Genomic DNA, 23,448 nt, shown 5'->3' on the forward strand with positions numbered 1-23,448 from the left:
AAGCAAATATGGATTTCTATGTGAAAACAGAGAAATTGAAAAGCAGAATGCAAGTATGAAGAAAAAGGTAAAAGGTGCAAATCAAGTCACTGGATAACCTATGGAATACAAGAATATGCTGCATAAAAACCTTGGTTGAAAAATAAGCATTCTCCTCAGACTTTGTTTAATGTTGATTCAAACATTGGTAAGAGTGTATCTCAGCAGATGCATGAACAGATTTTGACTCTTCAGCTTACCGTTTGTGCCTAGTTTTTTACTGGGACATTTTACTGGGACAGATTAACTATGAGGAGTCCAGGCTGAGATCTGGCTAAAATATTTTGATTAATGAAAGCTTAGTTCACTAGCAAGATATGCATTTTCTAAACTAGTAACCCCAAAGTCCTGGCAACCTGTGTCAGAAAAAAAAACAGACCACAGAGGCAAATAACTTAATAGCTAACATAACCTGGTAACACTGTAGAAAATAATTAAATGTTAAAGTGATATGAAATGTCCCATAATTTCTTCTCTGAAAACAACCAATCTGTGAACTAAAGGTCTGTGCTCTGTTGCATTGCAAAGATTTCAAGAAAAGTACGGATTTTAAAATTCATCCATTATTCTTTCACGATGTTCGTTTTTCCCTAAATTTACAAGATAAACTCAAAATTATGCTGTTGAAAAGTGCAAGTGCTGCTTTTGCTGGATGTTTTTGTTCAGCGTTAATAATAGGTAAGACTATAATTTCTTGACATGGAGATTATGCTGTTTCCACTTTTAAGATGGAATGAAGTATCTAAACTTTCACTTAAAGAAAATACACTTGTGAACTTCATGCCTGTGAAGTGACATAGCTTGAAACAACCTGAAGACTTCAGTTGAGTTTATTTGTTTGGAGATAAATTCTTATGAGTTTAAACAAATGCAAACTCCAAACAAAGCCTGGACCTACCCACAGAAGTATGTCAGAAAGTTTCCAGTCTAAGAGATGGTGAGGTTGGTGTACCTACCTATCAGGATTGTCTGAGGCACAGACAGAGTCAATAAGCCCAACGTCCAGGGTTCCCTGTACAGTGAGAGAGACAGATAACAGGAATTGCTTGCATCTTAAATTACAGACATTCTCCTTCATGAACAGGATTGGGAATGAAAACAGTCTTCTGAATTCCAATAGCTTGAATAGTCATAGAATGAACATATGAGAAAGGCACGAGTGAGTCATCTTTGCTCCCTAAACAGCACAAGAAGATGTGCACGGGCTTCATGAGACTGGAGAAAAAAAAAAAAGCTACAAATTTCCAGAGATCATTATGAGGATCTAATATACCTCTGCCTCCACATTTCAGTACTAGCAAAACACAGAAATACCCTGCTCTTCCCAACTGCATGTCTTCTGTCTGGAATAACTGTGACCCAGACTAGTCCCATAATCCCATCCTGAGACATTTTATCTGCACAAGACAGCCTCCCTGCTCCCGTCCAAATCAGTGAGGAGAGCCACTGGTGATCAAGCTGAGCAACCCACCACAACCACCGTGTTCTCCACTGCTTACCCTCTTTTCTATCAGCTTTGCTGTTCCTTTATAATAATCGTCCAGCTTTCTTATACAGCTCATGAACTACAGCACTGTAAGTGCTGGAAAAATATGCACAAAATAGTTAAACGCAGAGGGCTCTAAGCATGCCCACAGACTGGTTGCACAGTAACTCACCACAGCATTCTTCGGATTGGCCTGTTCATCTTGCATTTCCCTCAGCTGCTGTGCTGTAGCACTGTGTACTCGGCTCAGGACATTAAACCAACCGCTGGCAATGGAAACAGACTCAAAGTTAAGATCTGAGCAGTGAAGCTAGCTCTAGAACATGATCAAGGAACCTGGAAAGATGCCTGTGGGAAAATTTCTTCATTCACAATTTCCTGAGGAATATGCTACAAAATATCTCTTGGCCCGATCATACCAGACTCTAATCTTCCTTCCTCCTTATTTATCCATGAAAATTCTGTGCACGTTCTCCAACCCACTCACAGCTGCTCCTGCAAAATCCAGTTTTCGACTTGCTATTCAAGGAACTGTACGCAGGCAGTGGCCCTACCAGGGAGCACACGTCAGCAGACTGCGAAGAGCATACAGCAGTTGTAAAGACAGGGTCAGTTGGGAATCTTCCTGGACTAGAGTCCTAGAGACGCCTGGGAGCCTTCTTAACTAGTCTCTCTCTGATCCGCTCATAAACTTGAAAGTCATATGGCTGTCAATTAATCATGGGGTTTTTTTATAAGTTAATTTGGAGTTATTTGTCTGTGAAAGGATTTCTCATTACAGACATATCTGGAGGCTAATTTCTGTCAGAACAGGCAGATTCTTATCTGCAGCTTCCAGTAAGATCAGCAAATATCTAGACTTCATGGAGGATTCTCAAACTGGATACTCTATGACATCCACTAATCTGCCCTTTGTTAGTGCAAGTCTTGGTGCTTTCATCTCCCTCAGAACAGCGACTGACAAAGGCCACATTTGGTTTGCCCTTGCCCTGGCAATTCTGCAATGTTATCTTAAGGCATGCCTATTCCAGTTGTGGAAGTTCTGGGTTAAGAAGTTACTGCCTCTTTAGCTATTGCCCCTTGAATTCACCTGTTTCTTGTCCATGTCACTGTTCTTCAGTCTATTTCTGTTAATTTCTTTGTGTCTAAACGCTTTCCCCCTTCCTTTCCCTACACCCAAATGAAGTAACAACTGACCCCAAATAACTTTGCAGAATCTGAATAAAGTAGATCAGAGAAACAGTTACACTGGCTGGGCTGAGAGGGCAGAAGCCTTGGTAAGAGTAGCTTAATGAGGTAATGAGCAGCTAGGAACGGTAACCTCTTAACTTGGCTTTGCACAGCGAGAACAGGTTGTCCAACCTGCCCTTAAACAACTGATTCCCACTGTATGGCCAGGATGCCAAGAAGGAAGGACATGAGTCATTTGTTTGCTCTGCACTGCGAAGATTTTATCAGATGACACTTACAGACTCTGATAAGCTGCAGCCTTTTCTCTGTCTCCTGGATAAAACCCAGCTGCTCTCGCAATCATTTACAGACAACATGAATAGACTTTTTGTTTGATTCAGGATTCCATTTAATAAATAAATCAGCTATTAGATGTTCCAGTTTATATTAAAGTTTTGTGTGTCTCCTGAAGTAACCGTTAATTCAGCATGCTCACAGATGTGTAAGAAGATAGCAGTCCTGTGACTGACCAATAGGCTGAACCACCACCTCGGCAGCTGCAATAGGGAGCCCCCAAAGTAGGTGTGGTACCTCCCAGTAAGCAAAATAATGACATTCTGGAACGAATTCCCTCTTTTCTCCCGCAAAAGGGAAGTGATTATGTTTCCCAGGCTCTCCCATGAGTAGCTGGATCAGACCTGCACTGAATGAACAAACCTAACAAAACTCCCTCTTATACCTGGCATCTTCTGGTGACTCTGCGACAATGTGATAAACTCTGTCTTCTGTCACAATGTCCAAAGCATTCTCCTTTTCATGAATGTCCACAATCTCCCTGGAACACAGCAAATCACAAAAGCCAAAACTGAAAAACCTTTCACAGGCATAAATTCCCTCTGGCCAATTTTCTTCACATTGTATCATTCACCATACAGAAGGGAAATCACTGGTTCTTATGGCTTGTAACTCCAACTGAAATACAAAATTCCTCTAACACACATTAAGACTTTTAGGGTCCCCTTAAAAAGATTTGTACAGTTAATCTACTACAAAAGCAAAGCTTAAGGTGTTAAATGGATTTTCTTCAAGACACCAGCAGACTAGATGGAAGAAGAGATAACAGGGAGGTTGATATAGAGGGCTGTTTACAAAGTGGGGTGTGCCACTCTTTTCGGCACTTTACAGGCCCACATAATGCTAATAGGTGACTAGCCTCTCCTTTCTCTTACAGCAAGAGGTGAGGAATTGGCTATGGCAGCAAAAAGAGCATTCAGGGTTCAGGAAAAAGCATAGTAGATACAGCCAAATTCAAATCCCGCTGTGAGCTTCATACCATCTCTGTGAAATGCCTGGAGAAGCCAGGAAACAGATGGAGTCAGGGTAGGGGAGAATGCATGGGGTATGTACTTAATTAGCCCCTCCTGATCTGGCTCCATCCATCGCTTCGGAAGAGCTTCTGCCAGATTATGAAATGCAAGACTGGAAAAAGAACTATCAAGTAATTCCAGACTCCCTCCAGAGTAAAACTAGAACCTGCAACTGTCTTTTCCTTCCCTTACATTTCTGATTCTCCTAGCCCTTTGGGAGATACATAGGCTGATGAACTGGCAAGCACTAGATACTTCGTTATTGAATTAGACAGTGAATACTAGGGATCAAAAGGATTTATTTCTTCACTCACTTTGCCCTTCTGATATCAATTGTCCCCTTCAGCTTTTCCTCACTATCATTCTCAAAGTACATCAGCTTGGATTCTCGGAGCACAAACCAACGGCGTTTCCAGTTGCGGCGTGAAAGTGTTGACATGCCTCCACCTTTTTTATAGAGCCAGCCTGACTTTAGTGCCTCTTGCTTGGTGCGGAACCACATAAAAGCCTCATTCTTCAGAACACACCAGCGCCGTCTCCATGGGTTCATGAGACCTCCTGCAAAGCAAGGCAGCAAGATTTCACCAGACTTGCAACAAGGGCCATGTTTCCATTCTGATCCTGCTTCATGGGCACTTAGTTGCCACTTTGGTTCCTACATGAAACAAAGGAGCTGATAAAGTTCAGAAACAAGGTTATGATAAGATTTGGACAGAATAAAACCAGAATGAACTAGTGAAACAAACATAAAATATAGAAATATAGGCACTACTCAAATATTTTTGTATTGTCATCAGTTTTGTAGCTCAGAATGAGTCATTTAAGCTCATACCAAGTGGCACAACTAGGTCTCAGTGGCAAAGACATCTAGTCTAATTTCCTGACATCCACCTCCTAGCTCTTTGGTTTATTTGTTTGTTTGAAATAAAAGAAGAAAAAAATAAGAGTAAACAGAGAACTAAGAGCAGATGAAGATGATGATTCTGGAGAAACAGAAGACGAAAGCGAGTTTCCTGGATTCCATTCTTCCCTGGCTATGGCTAAAGCTGCTTACCCTTCATGTAGAGATAGCTGTGAAAATACGGTGGTCCTGAGCCATTGAAGATAGTGACTCGTCCATTACAAAACTCTTCATCTGTATCAATGTAAACATCCACTTCTTCTTCACTGTCCAGAAACTAAAAGGAAAAGAAGAAATACAGGTTACTTGGGTTCTCCTGGTCGCAGGAGGAGTGGAGCACAGTAACAAGGCTAGACAAGTCACGTGATCAGAAGGTGCAAAACTACACATACCCCTTTACAAAAAAAGCAATAGAGTAAAACTAGAGGCTTGACAGTTTACCCATTAATGCCTAAAGCAAGAGTCTCCCAGAGCATGGAATTTTCATACCAGAAAGGAGAGTGACATTCAGCAGTGGACATGGCTAGAAAACTCTAGTTACCTGCAGTAACAAACTTTCCTGTTTCAAGGCAGAGCCCACAGTCCAAAATCTAATTTAATGGGATTAAGAAAGAATTTTTCATTTTGGAGGATTTTGCTGATTTTTCTGGCAGACAGGCCAGCTATGCTGGACAAGATGAAGCACTGATCTAACCCCAGCAAGGAAATTCCTTGCTTTGGGTTGATTAGGAAAAAAAGCACATAACAACATAACGGAACCCTAAAACCAAAGATCTAAACTACTGAAATAATAGTACTGTATTTACTGATCCCTGTTCTCTGACTAGATAATGGCCCTCAACCATAAGAAAGTACTTCACACACAAAATCCCAAATTACCCTGTCATTTCCTTTACCTTAAATACAACTTCCTTTGATCAGCTTTGTTAATTCAATTGTAATGAAGGCAGCTCCTTAGACTTTTTCCCTCCTCAAATGCATGTTGCTTCTTTTCATTTTCCCGTCTGCCCTCTCTCTGTGACCCCTCTACACTCCTCTGTCTCATTCCTGTTCCACTCATTTGTTCTCCCTCACTTGCCATTAAGTTTCAAAAAGCAGGCACTCTTGGATCAGCAGCTACTGATGGGATCTTGACCCAGCTGCACTTATCTCTTCCTGTGGCTCATACCATGACATAGTATGAATCGGATTTTTCATGAGCCTTACTCACTGAGGAGCCCAATAAAACCCTCCACTTCTATTTACATTTTAAGAAGAATGGTAGAAACTGGCCTAAGCTGTGACAGAATGATTCATGACTTGAAGATTACGTGACAGTGATCTGTGAGTACCTGCCCACAGAGAAGGTACCTTTACTCAAGCAGATCACATCACAAAAAATTCTGCTGGCTGGCAGCTGACATTAGGGAAACGCAAACAGGAAAAATCATGCAACTTTTAAGAAAGGTCACAATCTGACATTGGAAAAAAATAGCAAAGGAAGTAAATTGAATTCCTTAAAAAAACCCCAAACATTTTCTGAAAGATATTTTGAAGTTCAAGTCTCTATTCGCAGGAACATTATTTATCTGAAGTATTTTTATGGCTGTCATTGGCTTCACACCTGAACTCCTCACAATCTTATGTGGGCTTATCTGACATCCTGTTCTGTCAGAGGATTTATTGTTGCATTATTAAGCAACTAGCCTGAGGGCACTCAGGAAGTCCAGAGCCTAGTGTGGGATCTAAGCTGAGATGCTTCAAGTGCGAGGCTAATCGCCCAGCTTTACTACGCTGTCATTGTCCCTGCAGTAGGAATGAAAGGGTTCAGCGGTCTTGGTTTACTGCACCGAGACCCAGCCTGGATCACCACAGTAACTTCTTCTAGCCTTAGAATAGCTTAACTTGTATGCAGCGGCTGAAAATAAACCCTTGACTCTGAACAGTAACAGGACTAGCACAGGAGAAGTTTTAGAGATGGAAACAAAACAAACCCCAGTCTTTCCAGTTCTTCTTGTGATTGTCCATTGGAAGCTCAAGCTACTTCTGTGAAATCTCTCTAAGGTACAACAGATACTAGTTGCATTTTTTCAGTCTTCCTAAAGGGCGTTATGTTAGTATGTGTTGATGGAAACAACCTAAAATAGCCTAGGTATATATGTGCTAGCTTTTGTACCAGGAACACTGGACAGTCACAAGCCCTCTGGTCTTCAGCCTATCTATAACTCTTTGCTTTTTTTTCAGGCTGATTATTGATGTAAGAGAGAGTTACATATTAATAGCAATACCCACAGCAAGCAGGCATACAGTAAGAAGGCAAGGATGTCACAAATGTCAACAAAGTCACACTAATGTCCAGAAAGGCGAAGGGAGGGATTCTTACCGAGTCCAGGCTGCCACGGTTGGAGTCCAGGCTGGTACCATGGGAGTGTCTCAGACCTTCCTCACCGTTCCGAGGCTCTGCTGAGGCGCTACCTGCATCTCCACAGCCATCAAACTCCTCATGGTCATAGTCAGACTCCACATCCGGGGAGGAAGTGTAAGTTGGCTCTCCCACCTCTCCACTGTTTCTCCTCTGCGTATTTGAGACACCACTGTAAATGCTTTCTACTGGGTCAGACAGAGCTCTCTGCTCCTTGGGACTAGTGATTCTTTCCACAGGTTGTCCTGGAGAAGAGACAACCTCTCCCACCTCTCTTTGGAGAAGTGAAAGGCTTGCGTCTGCACCTTTCTCTGAGTAGTTATCACTGTTTCTTGTGCTGTGCTGATTCAAGACCACCAAACTGGAAGTTGGCCGTCCTTCATCATCAGCATGAAAACCCTCATCCACTTCTTCTTCAGCCAGTGGTGCCACCAGGCTGCAGTCAATGTTGAGTGTCCCCTCACTAGAAAGTGAGCGTTCTAAGTTCTGCACACTCTCATCCAGATTGCCAAAATCCAGCAGCTCCAAGAACTCCTGGGCAACTCTAGATGCTTCCTTTTCCAGCCTCTGGATCTCCTCTTCTCGCTGCCGATTGATTTCATTCCTGGTGTTTTCACAGATGATAGACATGTGATCCTCTTTCTGTTGCTGCAACTTCTCAATCTCCTTCTCCAGTCTTAAGATCTCCTCCATCTGACGTCTCTCTTCTTCTTGCAGGGGAATATCTACTTCCTCAGTCTTTACTGCTTCCACCTTAAAGAAATTATAATAGTGTTAAAGCAGTTTCTTCAACCTATATGTGTTCCTTGCCTGGACCTTTCATTCTTCCTATCTCCTGTGCTTGCCTTGTACTTCACATCTGCAAAAAGATGACTCTAAGCATCCTCTCCTTTTCTGATTGACATCTGCAATCATCCATGGTGTAAAAGCTAAAGATAGAACTACTGGATCTTCAGGTAACTCCTTTTTTCCAGCAGCCTACCTCCTCTCTGCATCGTACAAAGCAGCTCACTGGGATCAGTGAATTTTCAGAAGAGCTTCTCTGTCTGCTCTCTGTTACAGCCCTTTGTACACTACAATTTGTATAAAAAAAAATCTGAAGGTCAGTCCTCTCTTTTTGAACTTACAAACATATAGGAGAAAGCAACTATATACAAATACATCTATGCATAGCCTGCTTAAGAGCAGAAATTTGTTAAAAGATTTGGAGATTTCGTTGCTTCCTGAGTTAGGGGTCTGACCATCAGAATCGAGGTCTGGAAGGGATGTTTGCAATGAAGCAGGACTGTATCCATTCCAGACCCACTCCACCAAAATTCCACCCAGAATTTGTTGGCATTGTTTAGCATCACTGGATGGATGATGGCTGGCTGGCTGGCTGCTGAAGACTCTGTCTTCCTCTGTTCTCCACATTGAAGGAATAGGAAATTTCTAGCAAGTGCACAAGAATTAGAAGACAGAAGATATTGGCAACTTTCAGTGATGTTTAGCTATAAGATAAAGCCAACCTCCCCTCCACAGAGGACGTTGAAAACATAACACACACAATGACAGGAGTATGACAATGCAGCCAATGAATTGGCCCATTTAAGCCACGATTCTTGTTTTCATTACAGTTACCCTGTTGCCTGTTCTCTACTTGACTCTTACTTGTGGACAAATGCATTTTTATACTCTACTCTGACATCTCTTCTGAACAGAGCTGGCCCGAAACTGGAGAACAAGTGGTTTGGGAAAAGTAGTAAGACGATACACAGCTGTTATCACACACCTCAGGGTAGGTGGTCTGCTCTTTGATGTATCAAGTACCAAAACAATTAGATCAGTTACAAGGAGTTTATTTTAGCCATGGTAGCAGCCATCTGCACTCTTATTTTGGCTATTACAGGCAACAATCCAGCAAAACAGACTGTGTCACCGTGTGGCACATCACAAGGTCATGTAATATGCTCAAGCAGTAGAGATAAAAAAGGATGCTGCATGTTCAATACAGAAATTTTCAAATAGGAACCATGAAAGGTAGCACATGAGCCTTGAAAAAAAACCAACACCTTGCTAACTCTATGCAGCTATGCCAAAGCCAAACATCTCCACGTTTTGAGTGAACAAAGCCCATTTTTTAAACAGTGTTGCCATAGTAACAATATTAGCGCCAGGCGAAGGGTAGGCAATGAAGGACCCTTCGCAGATACTCAGAGAAGACATACGAAAAGAGTAACCATTAAGCTTACCTGAGCCACTTGGAGTAGCACATTCAGTTGCTCCTTTTCTCTGTTCAAAACCAAGACATGACAGTCAGAGATAGACCTGGTTCTCCTACATGAGGCTTTCAGAATTACACAGGCAAAGCATCCCTCCATGGAAAAGGTTAAATGAGGTACCTGTTGTAAGACTGATTTAAAAGCTTTTGTAATTTAGTAAAAATCCAATTCTCTGTGGTTGGTATGACCTTTGTGGATTCAACAAATTTTCCCCATGCACTTAACTTTCAGATCAATCAGGAAATTGGATTAGTTGGGACACATTAGGAAGGACATTGGAAACAGTGACAGAAAGACAGATCAGTTAGATTCATGATAAATGTAAACAGAATCTTCTGAAGTACTATACATTCATGGATATTAAATGAGGTTGCACATGCCTAATTGACAGATATCAGGAAACTGTGTATGTTTTTTTTTTTAAAACAGAACAGAATTATTGCAATACCAGCATTCAATTTGTGTTTTGGTTTGCTTTTACTATATTAAAGCTCCCCGAAATGATCAAATTTTTGTAATTTGTTAAATGACTAAGCTGAGAACTTTCTGTTCTGAAGACCTAGGTACTCTAGCTTGTGGAACTTCTCAGTGGCATGCAAAACCTAGTTTACTAGTAAAGGCTGTAAGAGTCAGAGTTTGTTGGTAAACATGAGTAGAGGAAAAAACTATCCCATGGTGCTGCATCTCCACCCAGATCAAAAAGTTTGTACTCCAAGGGAAATCTGTCACTGTGGGCCAGCTTCTCCATAGCGAGTACACTACAAACAGCTTAGTAGACAGACAAATGCCAGGGTCATGTGTAGGGAGTAGGGATAGGATGTGGCTGGATGAAAGAGCCTGCCTGTAGCAACCACTGTGCAGCTAAATTCAGACCGGCAGTGGTAACTTTCAAATCCGTAATTCAACCTCAAGCAGAACAGGAGGGCAACAATATTTATTTCCCAGGCCCTGCAGCTTTTCCCAGCCAGATTCTAAGTTGCAGCTGCAAGTCACAAAGTCCTTAAAGCTCTCACTCTTGTGCGCTCACTCTCTCTCAAAAAAAAAAAAAATCCAGGAAATGTTTACAAATGACATAAGTGAGATCCAGATGGTTCCAACTCTACTGACAGATCTCTAACAGTAGTCATGAGTTAAACAACTGCCTTAAATGACACAAGGGTTCAAGAAGCAGACACATTTTAAAACAGATTAGGAATATCACCTGCAATCTACACACTAATTCCTGCAACTGTTCCTCACATTTTTTAGACCTCTGATATTTCTTGCTGCTTTCCATCCATCTCCAACTGATCCACACTCTTCCTGAAATGAGATACCCAAAACTAGAGACAGTATTCCAACTGAAGCCTTACCAGTGCCAAGCGGAACAGGAGAATCACCCCACATCTTATAGAAACAATCTTGTTTATAGACAGCATTTGCTTTCTCCTCTCAAACAGCATGACACTGGTGACTAATACTCGGCTTAGCCGCCAGACCTTCTTCCCGCTGTTTGAGTAGACATTCCTCCTTCTCTCTCTGTGAATTTGATTATTCCTAACGGTACATCTGCATACGCCTGTATTGAATGTTATCCTATGCTTTCCAGATCATTTCTTTAATTTCCAAAAATTATTTGGATTGTAATCCTGTCTAGCTATACACCTACAGCCCCTGACTAGATGGTTTTATCTGCAAATTTAATAAGGATACTCATATTTCCTCATCCAACTTATTATGAAAACATTGCACTAGTACCATATCAAGCACAGACCATGGAAGAATCCCATTCAGAAGTTCTCTCCTGTTTAACAAAAAACTACTTTTGTTTACTAATTAAAATGCAATAATACAATGCAGTAAAAACAAATCCTAGTCCTGTTTCATCTACTTATTTTTTTTCAAACCAGATTCCTAACAGTGACTTAGAGTATCGTCATAACACGTCAAAGCCCTTACTTACTCTCTACCTACCCAAAGTCAAGTTACCTACCCTCTATGGCTTTTCCTTATCCACAAGGCATGCTTTGCTATCACAGAAGGAAACAGATAACTTTAATGCTGTTTGTTCTTCAGAAGTCCACTTTGGCTCTTAACTCCTTTATCAAGGATTTACAACTGTTTCATTATTTGTTTCAGTATCTTCCTGAAATTGAGGTTTGGCTGACTGGTCCACAACTCCCTCCTCCTTCCTTTTCCCGTTTTAAACAGGGGTCACATTATGTTTGGAATTTTCCAGTTTTATGGAAAACCCATTGCTATCCACAAAGGAGGAGAAAGAGAATAGCTACTGATTCAAACCACTTCAGCTGGTTCTTGAAGTATCCAGATATTAGTTTCACCAAGTCCAGATGCATTCTTTGTAACCTGATTTATCTAAGTCTTCTCTAACCTTTTATTTCTCCACCAGGTTCTGAATTCTTGCACACCTGTGCTAATTGTATTTAGTGTCCAACAGCTAAGCCTTTTGGGGAAGACAAATAAAAATAGCATCAAATACCTCAATTTTCTCAACATTATAGTTTTTTCTTCCTGTTGAACAGTACATCAAATTGCTCATGTCTGCATTTTACCAACAGTGCATGCACAATAACTGCATGCCAACTTTTAGTTCGTTATATCTCAGTTTGCATCTTGGTCCTTCTAATTTTGTCTCTGCACGTGTGTTGTTTTTTTTTGTTTTTCTCAGTAGATTAGCTGATTTGCAATTTCTGTGGACTTCCACCTGATTTTTGAGGTCAAACAGGAGTTCAGGATTTAGTCAAGTTGGTCTGCTAGTACCTTTCTGGCTACCCACTCTGAATGAAGTCATTTAACATCAAGTAGAAAACAAAAGCAAAACGAGCTGTTCACCTGATTCCTAGAAACACTGACACTTCTTTACAGTGATGTTCAATGAGGTTCAACGCATCTTCCATGGGCTGGGAACTAAAGGGCAGGGGCAGAAACATACTAGAATGAGTAAGCTACATAGGTCCTTTTATCTAAAACTACACAGAGACAAGCTCTGCTTAATACAATAAGGACTTCAGATCTGAGAAAGCGTCTGTGGCATTTGATATCTGCAAACTAGTTACTGACATGCTGAACTTGTACAGCTTTGTGTTGCTGATGAGGTTGTTGTTGAAAATTGACACATTGATAAAATGGAGCCTTCAGGGTCATTCAACAAATTCCTTTACCAAACTGTTCATCATTGGTGTCACTGACTCCATGTCTTGTCCCAGCAGATACATCACCTTACTGTCTCCAGTGAAACCGCAGGCAATCTCTTTTCCTTGTGACATGCTTCTAACCTTAGAATTTTCTGATATTGTCACACATCTTAGTCTGCCAAGATCCATCTTTGAGACAAGTATTTAACAAAAGCCTATAAGAAACGTAACCAACTATTTATGAAAAACTTAAAATGTCATAGGATTATTTGTTCAAATTTCTGTAATAATCTTGAAGTTTTATGCTTCTTAAACCAAAAGATTATCACGAGAGACATCCAGTTTGGACAGGATGTAGGTAACCATGGAGTGAACAGTAAATGATGCATGAGGTGCAGGATTCTCAATAGGCGTACTGTCACTGCTCACAAATTGTCTCTTTTTGTCACATTAGCCTTTCCTTTCCCTTCCTGATCTCCTGACACATCCATATCCCTGATGAGAGATACACAGCAGCAGGAGCAGGGCGAGCAGGTGTATTCTCATGAGTGTAAGAACTGCAGTAGCAGCACAGGGGCACTGCCCATCTAGCTGTCTGACCCAGCTTACTGGACACACCAAGACTCGTGAACACTGGTACTTTTTCATACCGCTAATCCCTCCAGATTTTGGAAGCCTGAATAAAACTTCCTTTACCACTGCAAAAGTAATGAGAAAATTATACATCTCTGCCCAATCAGTGAAACTGCCTCCTTTCATGTACACTCCAAAGCAGAAAAACACTAAACAGAGGTAAAAATACACCAGAATTAGCTTTCCTAAAGGAAGCAGGACATTCCTTTTTCACGTTGCTTTTCTAATCTAAGCTGCCCACAGCCCACCCCACCTGTGCCCACTGGCACTGGTACACTGTCTCATGCAATTGCTGTTCCAGTGTTATCATCACGCCAGTGCCCCAGACCCGCTTTTACACCTCAGCAGCTTTAGTGCTAGGGAACTATGAGTGCAAGATACCATATTGTACCTTTCCTTCACCTCTTCCTCTTCCCGTTTCCTCCTACGCTCCTCCTCTTCTTGCCATTGTCTTTCCTCTTCCTCTCTTCTGATCTGTTCTTCCTCCTCTTGCCTCCTTCTCTCCTCCACGTCCTGCTTCCGCCTGAGTTCCTGCTGCAGCAGGTGCTGGTAGAGGCTGCGCGCCAGGCGGCCACGCCAGTGCTTCTGCAGGGTGATAGCAGAGGCCTTCAGTCGCAGCAGGCTCTTCTTCCAGAAGTATGCTCGGTAGTTCTTTTGGATTATAACAACACTGGCTAGCACCTTTTGATACTTCTTCCTAAAAACAGAACCAGACACTTAATGCGCCATGAAACAATACATGCTTTGCATTTACCATGCCCATTGGTATATCGACCAATCTTACCACATGCACAGAAATATTAATTTGCAAAAATATTGCTCAGAAATTACACAATTGCTGTTCCTCTACTGCCATTACCTATAAATCATATCTCCTCACTGTTCTCACTCCCACATCCTACAAGCCATTGGTTTGTTTCTGTGGGCACCTACTTCAGTGACGAGCCTCCGAGGATGAAGGACAGATATTTAGCACGTGAAAAGAGAAAGTCCACTGGCCCAAAGTCTCCTTGCACTGCACATACACACATTCACTGTGCAGCTAGCATAATCATTCAGTGTGGATTCATTACAATAAAAACGGTCTTACTGTATGAGAAAAAAGTCCCACATTACCCCACCTTTTAAGCAGCCAAAAGCGAAGCACTCCAGGAAAAGTAAAAACAGTGCAAAAATACATCTAGTCACATCAATTTTGTATTGTCTGGGGGAAAACACAGTGATGCTACAATATTGATTGCTGAATGTAACATTGTAACAGGCTCCCAAAGACGTATACTTACATTGCACAACATTTTGCTTAAGCAATAATGCTACCAAAATCAACTTTGCTGTACTTTAAAACCAAAAAACATGGTAGGGCTCAAAAATAAAAGAATCAGCATTCAGTATTTCTGTAATCTAGTGAAGTTCTAGAAAAGTCAGTTCTTGCCTCTGCATTATGGAATATTTTTATCAAGGACCTGAAAAAAAACAGTCACTGGTAGAAGTTTGTACATGATACACAAACTGGGCAAATAACAAAAGAGTTACTATTACACAGTAATCTGGATCAATTTGTAAGCTAGGTTCAAGCAAACATTAAACAATTCAAAAGAGCCAAACCTAAGGTCTTGTATTGAAGAACGAAAGGCCAAACACACCTGATGTGGGACCATGTTAGGAAGCACCAAGTCAAAAAAGGGCTTCAGGGTCACAGGGATCATCAGGTGAAGGCAAACTCCCAACACAGTGGTACAGAAAAAAAATACTAATGAGATTCTTATACTTGCAAGCAGAAACACTGCATAGAAGGGGACTACACTGCTACTTTTATCCTGAGTTCAGCGTTAGCACCTCCATTTCAAGAACAATGTTAAACCTTCAAGCGAATTCTGAGGAAGTAGGATTGAAGCCAGAAATTTTGGCTTATAGAAAAAGAGCATTTGCTCCATGACCTTAAGAAAGAGAAGGCTAAGGAAAGGCTTGATCCCAGTCAAAGTACCCACATTTTTGGGTGGCTTTTCTATTTACCCAACAGGGGACACAACAAGATTTAATTGACCTGAAGCTGAAGTCTATTCAGGCTGAAAATAAGCAGACATTTTTTAAAGTAACAATATATTTAGACACCTTAATATCTTGCTGTAGGGAAATAATCATTGGCACTATTCAAATCAAAGCCTTCTTTACTCCAAACCAGAATCTGCAGAGGGAAATTCTATGGGGCTGTAACACAGGATCTTGGGCTAGCAGGCTACAGTAATGCTGTGAGGTCTTATAATCCTAGAAAGCACACTGGAAATAGCACAGTATTCTCACATTTCCTTCCTACAGACCTTCTGCAATCCCCTGAGGAAAAGACACCTCAAAATCCCCTTCCTGGCAATCAAAACCACTTCAAATGGCAACAGGGACTCATGCTGACAGCTTGCCACCTCCCTGCACACCAGATATGTCAGCCTAGTCAAGAAAATCAGGAGAGGGATGCTAATAGCAGTAGTGTGCAGGGGTCACGCTCTTTTCCGTAAGTATTAAGTCAAAAGGAGGAAGCACAGAGGAAAGAAGAGGAAAGGAAAGAAGTGATAAGAAGTGGGAGGTTTTAGATGAATTGCTCCTGGGCTGCAGTCCCCTCACCCCTGCTCCCTCTGTCCTCCTTGTACCCTGCACATGGGGTGTGAACAGCTGCACACACCCCCCTCTGCCAAGGCAGATATAAGTGCATCAAAAAGGGCACTCTGACTTTTAGAAAATGCATCTGCCAGAAACTCTCTCAAGTGCAACATGTGCCAAGCCCTGCCCAGCTACAGGCTGGCTCTGCCTGCTAATCTTCCAGGCTGAAGTGCCCCCTCATTCCTCATGACCGCAGCCAAGCTTGCAGATGCCCTTCAGCTGGAATTGCTGCACACAGGCTGTGAATTTCGCTCCACTTGTTCAACCTTCCGCTCACCCTCCTGCACTGGCCAAAGAAATTCAACCTGCAGCCCATGCCAAGGAGATGGGAGACATTCTGACCATGTATCACGAGAGAAGGCAGAGTGGCTGCAAGGCTCCAATGCTGCATTTGGAATTTAGTTAATTATTCTGTCGATGAGCTGTAGTTAGCAGTTATGCCTCTAAGGACTAGAGAACACAGGGCTATGGAGTAATTTCCTACTGTTTTTTCCCCTGAGCAGTAAGGTCCTGCAGAATTCAGGGACACTGCCAGATTTGTACATAGATCCTGCAAGCCTGGGAACAGTTATGCGTATTTTAGCTGGTGAAGCTGTTACCTGCAGCTCAGAGGTAATCCACGGATTAGCTACAAAAAATGGGGTCATCTGAATGGGCTTGACTTTCTTGTCTCACGTTTTAGTGATCAGTCAGAGATACTGCTGCAGGGAATGAAAGCAAAGAAAACATTCTCACCCTGAGGACTGGTTCTCCAGGCTCACAGAACAAGTTCACGAAAGGGGAGAAGCCAGTAAAATCTCTCCTGTGGTATACGTACCCTTCTTCGCTAACCTACTTCGCATGAGACTAAGGGAATTTAAATACCCTTGTCCTTGCAAAACTAACAGAAATGGTACCAAGCTTAAGGCAGCGCACACTGGTACTCCTGACCTCTGCCCAACTCTGCACAGACCATTGACCGCTTGCCCAGATGAACTCCCTCTTCCTGGACTTTCTCCAATACAGGTGCAGCACAACTGGAAACTCTTCACAGAAAAGTTTTCCAGCCTCCCTCCCTAGCTCTTTCCTCACTCCCTGCTCTCTTCCCCTGCGATGTCCAGTTACCTCCAGCTGCTTCTGAGGATTTCCACTCTGGCTGCAGAAGCACAGTTTGTTCTTAAGGGCGAGACTCAGAAGAGCAACACGTGGGATGAGGAATTCAGATCTGTGGAAACCGGAGGACCACAAGATTTCTAGCCAAGAGGAACACTACTGCAACACTGCCTCCATCACAGCCCTGCAGGGCAGCAGCTACCTTCCCAGAAACTCGGGAAAGCAGTAATCCAGTTTGCCTGCAGTGACGTTTCCCAGAAAAATCAATTTTCCTGTGCTAATCCCTACCGCTGTCTCCAAATGCTAGACATAAAGTAAAACAGAGCAGAGGCCCTGACACAAAGAACTTGCAATCTCATGTACAAACAATAGAGCTAGCTCATTTGTCTTCCTAGAGGGAAATAAATAAATGAAGAAAAGCCCCCGAGACCAAATATGTGTTTTGCTGATACTCCACATTGGCAAGGCAGGGTACAACCCTTGCACATGTTTCCCAACGCAAAATGAGCTACCTGCTGTAACTGGAGCTCTAAGAAGAGTGCCTGCTGGAACAGCTCTGTTGGCCAGGGACTTCACCTCCTCACACCCCTGACTGACAGGTGTCCGGAGCAGAAACCAGCCAGGAAAGAGCATCTTACTGGGATTAAGTGTGCATGCCACAGCCATTAAGGAGTCAGCTGTTACACTGACTGCGAGGGGCAGAGGAGGGGCGGTTTGTCTGCAGTTGGTTCTCCCAACCCTCCCCTGGTCAGGTGCAAAAGGGAGCGGCAAGAGGAGATTACTGGTGCAAAGCTGGCCAAAAACCAATTCTGAAGAGTTAATTAAAAGGAGAGGGAGATCACGAGGCAAACAGGCAGGGTGAGGAAAGAGGGGGAGCAAAGGCAGAGCTGCAAGTGAAGAAGAAGCGATTTGCAGGGGGAGCAGAAAATAGAGTTGACAGGCATAAGGAAAAGGAGGGGACCCAAGGCGTAGGTGGGGCCCAGCCAGGAGAGCCCTGGAGGCGAGGAAAAGGTGTCATCAGAGGCAAGCAATGGGTACAGAGGTCCCTGCAGAAGCCTGCCAAGCAGTGCTGAGGGAGGGTGCAAGTGGGCACAGAATTGAAGAAGAGGTGGCAACGGTGCAGAAAGGTTTCAGCAGAACTGATGACGGCAGAGAGGACAGATACTGCAGCTCGCCCTTAGAATACAGGAGAGGAAGAAGGGAGGGATGCGTGCGAGGGGACTAGAGAGCAAAGCAGGGGGTCGGGGCAACCCAGGCACGCAAGCACAGGAACGGTGGGGCAGCCCCCAGCACTGACCTTGCCATGTAGCCCAAGACGTGGGCCCGGATGACTATAGCAGCTTTCCTCAACTCCTCTTCCCGATCCTTCTCCAGCTTCTGCTCAAGAGCTTCCTTCAGGAAAACCTGACGCCACGGGGAGGAGTTTCAATAAACACAAAGAGAGGAAAGAAGTCAGTCCCCGGGAGAGCCGGGAGATTTCATCCCCGGGTGACCGGCACACGGTGCGCTCCGCGCCCGGGCGCCCGCGGCCGCCGCTGCCGGCGCTCCAGCGCCAGCCTCGGGCTCGCCCCGGCGTGCCCGCACTCGGAGCACCGGGAGAAAGTTTTGCAGCGACGGGAGCCTAACTCGGTGCCCAACCCCCGCCTCCCTCGCTCCGTGGTCAAGACTTAAAAGAGAGAGAGGGAGGGAGCAGAGGAAGGAGGGAAAGAGGAGGGAGGAGGAGGAGAGCCTGTGCTTGCGCCTGTGATTAACTCTTTCCCAGCTGACAGCTTTCCCTGCACAATCCTGTACCTCCCTGCAGCAGGCACTGATACCTACTTAGGTGATTAAATATTTTGCAAAGAAACTCCTCCGCACTTCAAGGAAAGGGAGGAACGTTTAGGTTTCTAGACTCCAGGAGGCAATCTTAACAGCCATCCTAATACTGGAAGACAGGCGAGAGCTAAAAGCTCTGTCGAGGTGCAAAGCTGAGCATACTGCAGTCCACCGGCTCTGGGTGGAAGCTGAAGCCCTCCACCAACCTCCAGAAACTCTGAGGTGGAGATGCTTCCTTGCTGAAGAAGTTCAGCAGTGCAGCATGCATCAGGGGAACTAGGCCCTGATGGAGGAGGTCTCCAAGTATTACCGGTTGCACTAGTCTCCAGTATTTTAGTTCTCAAGCATCTTTCATCACCTGTATTTCAAACCTCTGCTCAGTGCTCAATGTTTGCGTGAGGGATGGCAGTGCTATCTTAGAGACAAAAGAACTGAGATACAAGCAAGATAAGGGTACGATTACAGGAGCTGCGCTGACATATCTGAGCTACTTTAAATCAGCTGGCTTGCATTATGTTAGCACAGGGTCCAGCACAAATTGCTGAAATAAATCCTTTGCTTTTTGAGATGGACTGCAGCCTGCACGGAGCTCCACGGCACTGTGGGTACACTGCTAGCAGTACCCAGCCTAGATTAAAAGTTGGCGAAAGTATGTCCATGCAAGCTGCAGTCACAGCAGCAACTGCCATATGGCCATGCTCGTGTGACCTGCTGCCTGACATTGGCTACATCACCACCGGGGCCAGCAGCAGAACAGACTGTGCCAGGAAAGTGCTGCCCCACTTGTTAAAGCACTGCCGTGAAGACAGGCTGTGAGCTGACACTCATCGATCTGCAGAACTACATTAATCAGTAAAAACTTCTTACAAGTTTGTTGGAACCATGTGGCTATGCTGAGATGCCAGAGGGATGTTCAGAGATTTGAACAGTCATTTAGCCCAGTGTAATGCACGAACTCTCTCCCTCCCCACTTACCTCCCCTTATGTCTCTGTATACCTTCCCTTCCATCACTGCTTTTAGGCTTTTTCTCCCTGCAATGACCACTGTGTACTAAAACCTCTCCCTGAGTTAGTACCCATTGCCAGTGGCTTCCTTCTCCTGGATAGCCATTTCCATTAAGATGGCCTTAAGAAATGAGCTGCTTCGAAATTACTAAGTAACCGTGGGTAGCCTTAAAAGAAGGTTCATTATCAAGGTACTGCCAACCATGAAGCTGGCATCCCTCCCTGCAAGTTGTACATCCACTCCCTCTGTCAGCTCAACAATCTTTTAAAGACTTCTTTGAGGCAGGGATTGCTCTTTCCATTATATTCCAGAACCAAGCACCAGTCACCCATTTCAAGAATGCAAGCAGCAAAACACTGTCTCAGTCCGTTATCCTCATCAAATTGCAAAAATATTCAGTCCATCAGTACTTTGCTAGTAAGCATAGATTTTGCTGTGCCAGTAAGGAGGGGGAAAAAACCTAACTTTGAGGCATGCAGAGTTCAACAAGACCCAATCCTAATCCTATAGGGTTTCTGTATATGCTTGAGAGTGAGGGGTTAATCTCAAATAACATAACAACACCTAGTCATCAGCTATTGGCATTTTGAGGGGTTTTTTAGACTCCCGTAGATGACAAGGAAGAGTAAAATGTGTCCAAATCCAGAAATATTTTTGATGCCTTATGGAAATAATTTGGAAGGTGGCTGTTTCTCTATCATAATTCATAGCCACTTTTTGAAAACATGAGATCACCTTTTTTGAGGAAGGAATGATTAAACAAAACATATAAAGTTACTTCTATCATATCTGCTCCTATCAGACACTGGCCAAGTTTTAAACCACAGCGCAGCATCACAGTGCTCCTCACACAGCCTCAATGCCTGCATGCACTGTCAGTGCAACAGTGAACATGTTAGTTAAGGTTTTGTGTACATCAGCAGACACAAATGTAACTGTGCGCGCACCCATGTGTACATAAGTAGGATCATATGATTCTTGGGGACAACATTGGGAAAGCAGGAAGTGGGTCACTGTGACCTGGATGCCAAATAGTCTACAGAACCCTCCTCCTTCAAACAGGCCCTGCAAAACAGCAGTCTGTAATATGGAATGTATGCTTTCAAATAGCAAGGATTACTGTTAAACAGCCTTATGGAATCCGTGTTGTAGGTATGGGCAAGTATGGCAGAAAGTCCAAGTGCACCGAGGAAAGGGGCACAGAAGCTGCTGCTCCCTCCCAGCACATCCCCAGTGAAGACAAGGGCACCTTAGCACAAGCTCTTCTATCATCACGCTACTTGTTTGCATCCGAGCCCTCATCTCTGCCATGCCACCGGATAAAACCTGCCTTATATACGTTAAATACCTCTTATAAACATTAATTTGACAATTGCCAGCACAGCAGCTGCTCTATTCTTAATGAAAAACACAAATATCATCCTGCCCTTCCTCCCCCATTTCCTTTCCCAAGCTTCACAATCCCCTGCACCAATTCACAGAGTCTTTTCCTTCCTCCTCCAAACAATTGCTAGGGATATAATTATCCTTCCATTCATTTTACAGGAAGTATTCCCCCTTCTATAAGCTTTGCTCTTCGCCCACCCCTTATACTTCTTCCTAGGTTACATGCCCATTGGCCTGTCACACCTTTTTCAGAAGCTACTCCTGGCTCCATAAGCCAAGGTTAGTTCTCACCTGGTGCTGGGAATTGCTACCAGGGTATCCAGAGCTGCACCTGTAGCAGAAAAAGTGGCAGCAAAGGCATGCAGGAGACTTCCTCTCCAGGACAATGACCTAAACTTTGTGCTTCTTAGCTGGCAGCCTCACTCCACCCTTACCTGAAAGCCTCTGGAAAAATTAAAGCTCTTCATCAACTCAAGTATTCCAGGCCTGTGTTACCTAGCACCAGCTAAAACATGAATGCAAACAAAGCACTCCATAATCCCAAACCAAGACACAACAGCTGGATACAGGCAGCAGGGAAGAGACTACCAGGAACCACCACTGCTCTGCACGGCCTCACCCTGGCATCTGCTTTCCTAGGGGCAGGCTTTCTGGAGGCACTGTCACAAAGCAGAGTTGCAAGAGTGGTGTCCAAGGGAGCAATGAAATGGCTTTGCCACCATCTGAGCATGGGAAAGAATGTCAAGCAACTCATCTGAAGAATGAAATGGCAGGACAATGGTGACAGAACCTTGGAGCAGCCAGGGGCTGGCCAGCCATTCAGCATGGCAGCAGGGCTGAAACAGGCCAGGGCAGCCTTGGAGTGAAATATTCTTCAGAATAAATAGAACTGCTCCCCTCTACCAGGACAGACATCTCTAATCCAAACCATGCCAAATACAAAATAACTTCTACAACCAAACAAGATAGCTCAACTGCTTCCCAACTCCTTTCTATTTTCCTTCTCAGAAACAAAGAGATACAAAGACTGCCATTCTTAATCATTTTTTCCTTCCCACAATGTTCAGACCCAACAGCAACCAGTGTCCTAGCAGAGACTGCTGTTTACCAACATGCCACATACAGCTCTCCATCCAAGCTTTAGTTTCTAGGACAGAATTGTTAAAAAAAAATTACATTAGAGTACATCCAGTGTTTTGGCAAAATACACACACATTTTATTTGCCACAGTTTACCACCTGTATTGTTTTTTTCCCAAAGAATTTGTTTATGCAGGTCAAGGAATGAGTGAAAACAGACAGATGGACTCAGTCCTTCAGGATGCATAATGGGGACTGAAGAGAAAAGGGATCCTATTGCTGCCAGGGGTTCAAAGCGGTCTGGATTTCCTGCTTGTTGTCAGTCTGTTGCAGTCCCTCGACTCCAGCTATACAGCTTATAACCTTCTATATTCTAAAATGTGAGTATCTGCATGTGAGCTTGGTCCTCACATGCATTTCTCTGCTGCCCTTGCTGTAGCCAGCAATCTTCCATCTCTTGTCATGCTAGGAAGAAAGTTCAAACTCCATGTTTACCAGCTCTAACCACCCCTTTCTAAAGCTTTCCAGGCACAAGCAGCTCTGCAACACGAACACACTCCACTTAGGCTTTAACATTAAAATGCTGCGAGATTGGCAGTCACCCAAGCAGCGTGGGTTATCTAGGGACAAGAATGACTGCAATGGTTCCTGGTTTGCAGGGACTAGTGAGGAGATACCAGATTCCCAAATCAGAGAGAGGGAATGCTTTAATCATAATGCAGAAATACAGCTAAGTGATAGAACCTTCCTGGAACGTCAGCGGAGGCATGTGAAGGAAGGCGTTCAAAACTTCAGGTTAACGCATTTCCTTCCCACAGCAATGGCCAGTGGTTTCCTTGGTTGTCACACAGAGTTCACATCCCAGACTACCAACTGGGATACAGTACTCCACTAAGAAGGGGAGAGAGAGACCTCACTCTCTAAGAAACATTATAGACTAGTTACTTATTAAGAAATGATTGCTCAAAGGAACAAATATCATTACTTGATCTCCTAGACAAATTAAATGTAAATATTCACTAGAAT

At 43.6% G+C, this 23,448-nt stretch overlaps 2 protein-coding genes across 2 annotated transcripts in view; one reads left to right on the forward strand and one right to left on the reverse strand.

The window, feature by feature from the left end:
• The window catches only part of PLA2R1 (phospholipase A2 receptor 1), a 177,778-nt gene that overhangs the window by 135,635 nt on the left and 18,695 nt on the right, over window positions 1–23,448 (forward strand). The window lies entirely within an intron of this gene.
• Window positions 1–23,448, reverse strand: part of LOC104373597 (unconventional myosin-X) — a 93,049-nt gene that overhangs the window by 13,662 nt on the left and 55,939 nt on the right. Inside the window, exons 22-30 of the mRNA XM_086616155.1 lie at window positions 18,434–18,540; window positions 13,784–14,089; window positions 9,596–9,635; window positions 7,326–8,117; window positions 5,117–5,240; window positions 4,377–4,620; window positions 3,435–3,530; window positions 1,698–1,791; window positions 996–1,051 (exon numbers count right to left, since the gene is read on the reverse strand). Of these exons, the coding sequence (XP_086472281.1) occupies window positions 996–1,051; window positions 1,698–1,791; window positions 3,435–3,530; window positions 4,377–4,620; window positions 5,117–5,240; window positions 7,326–8,117; window positions 9,596–9,635; window positions 13,784–14,089; window positions 18,434–18,540 (1,859 nt within the window). The remainder of the gene's footprint in view (window positions 1–995; window positions 1,052–1,697; window positions 1,792–3,434; window positions 3,531–4,376; window positions 4,621–5,116; window positions 5,241–7,325; window positions 8,118–9,595; window positions 9,636–13,783; window positions 14,090–18,433; window positions 18,541–23,448) is intronic.

This window comes from Tauraco erythrolophus, chromosome 8 (assembly GCF_009769465.1).
Source record: "Tauraco erythrolophus isolate bTauEry1 chromosome 8, bTauEry1.pri, whole genome shotgun sequence".
NCBI classification, from domain to species: domain Eukaryota; kingdom Metazoa; phylum Chordata; class Aves; order Musophagiformes; family Musophagidae; genus Tauraco; species Tauraco erythrolophus.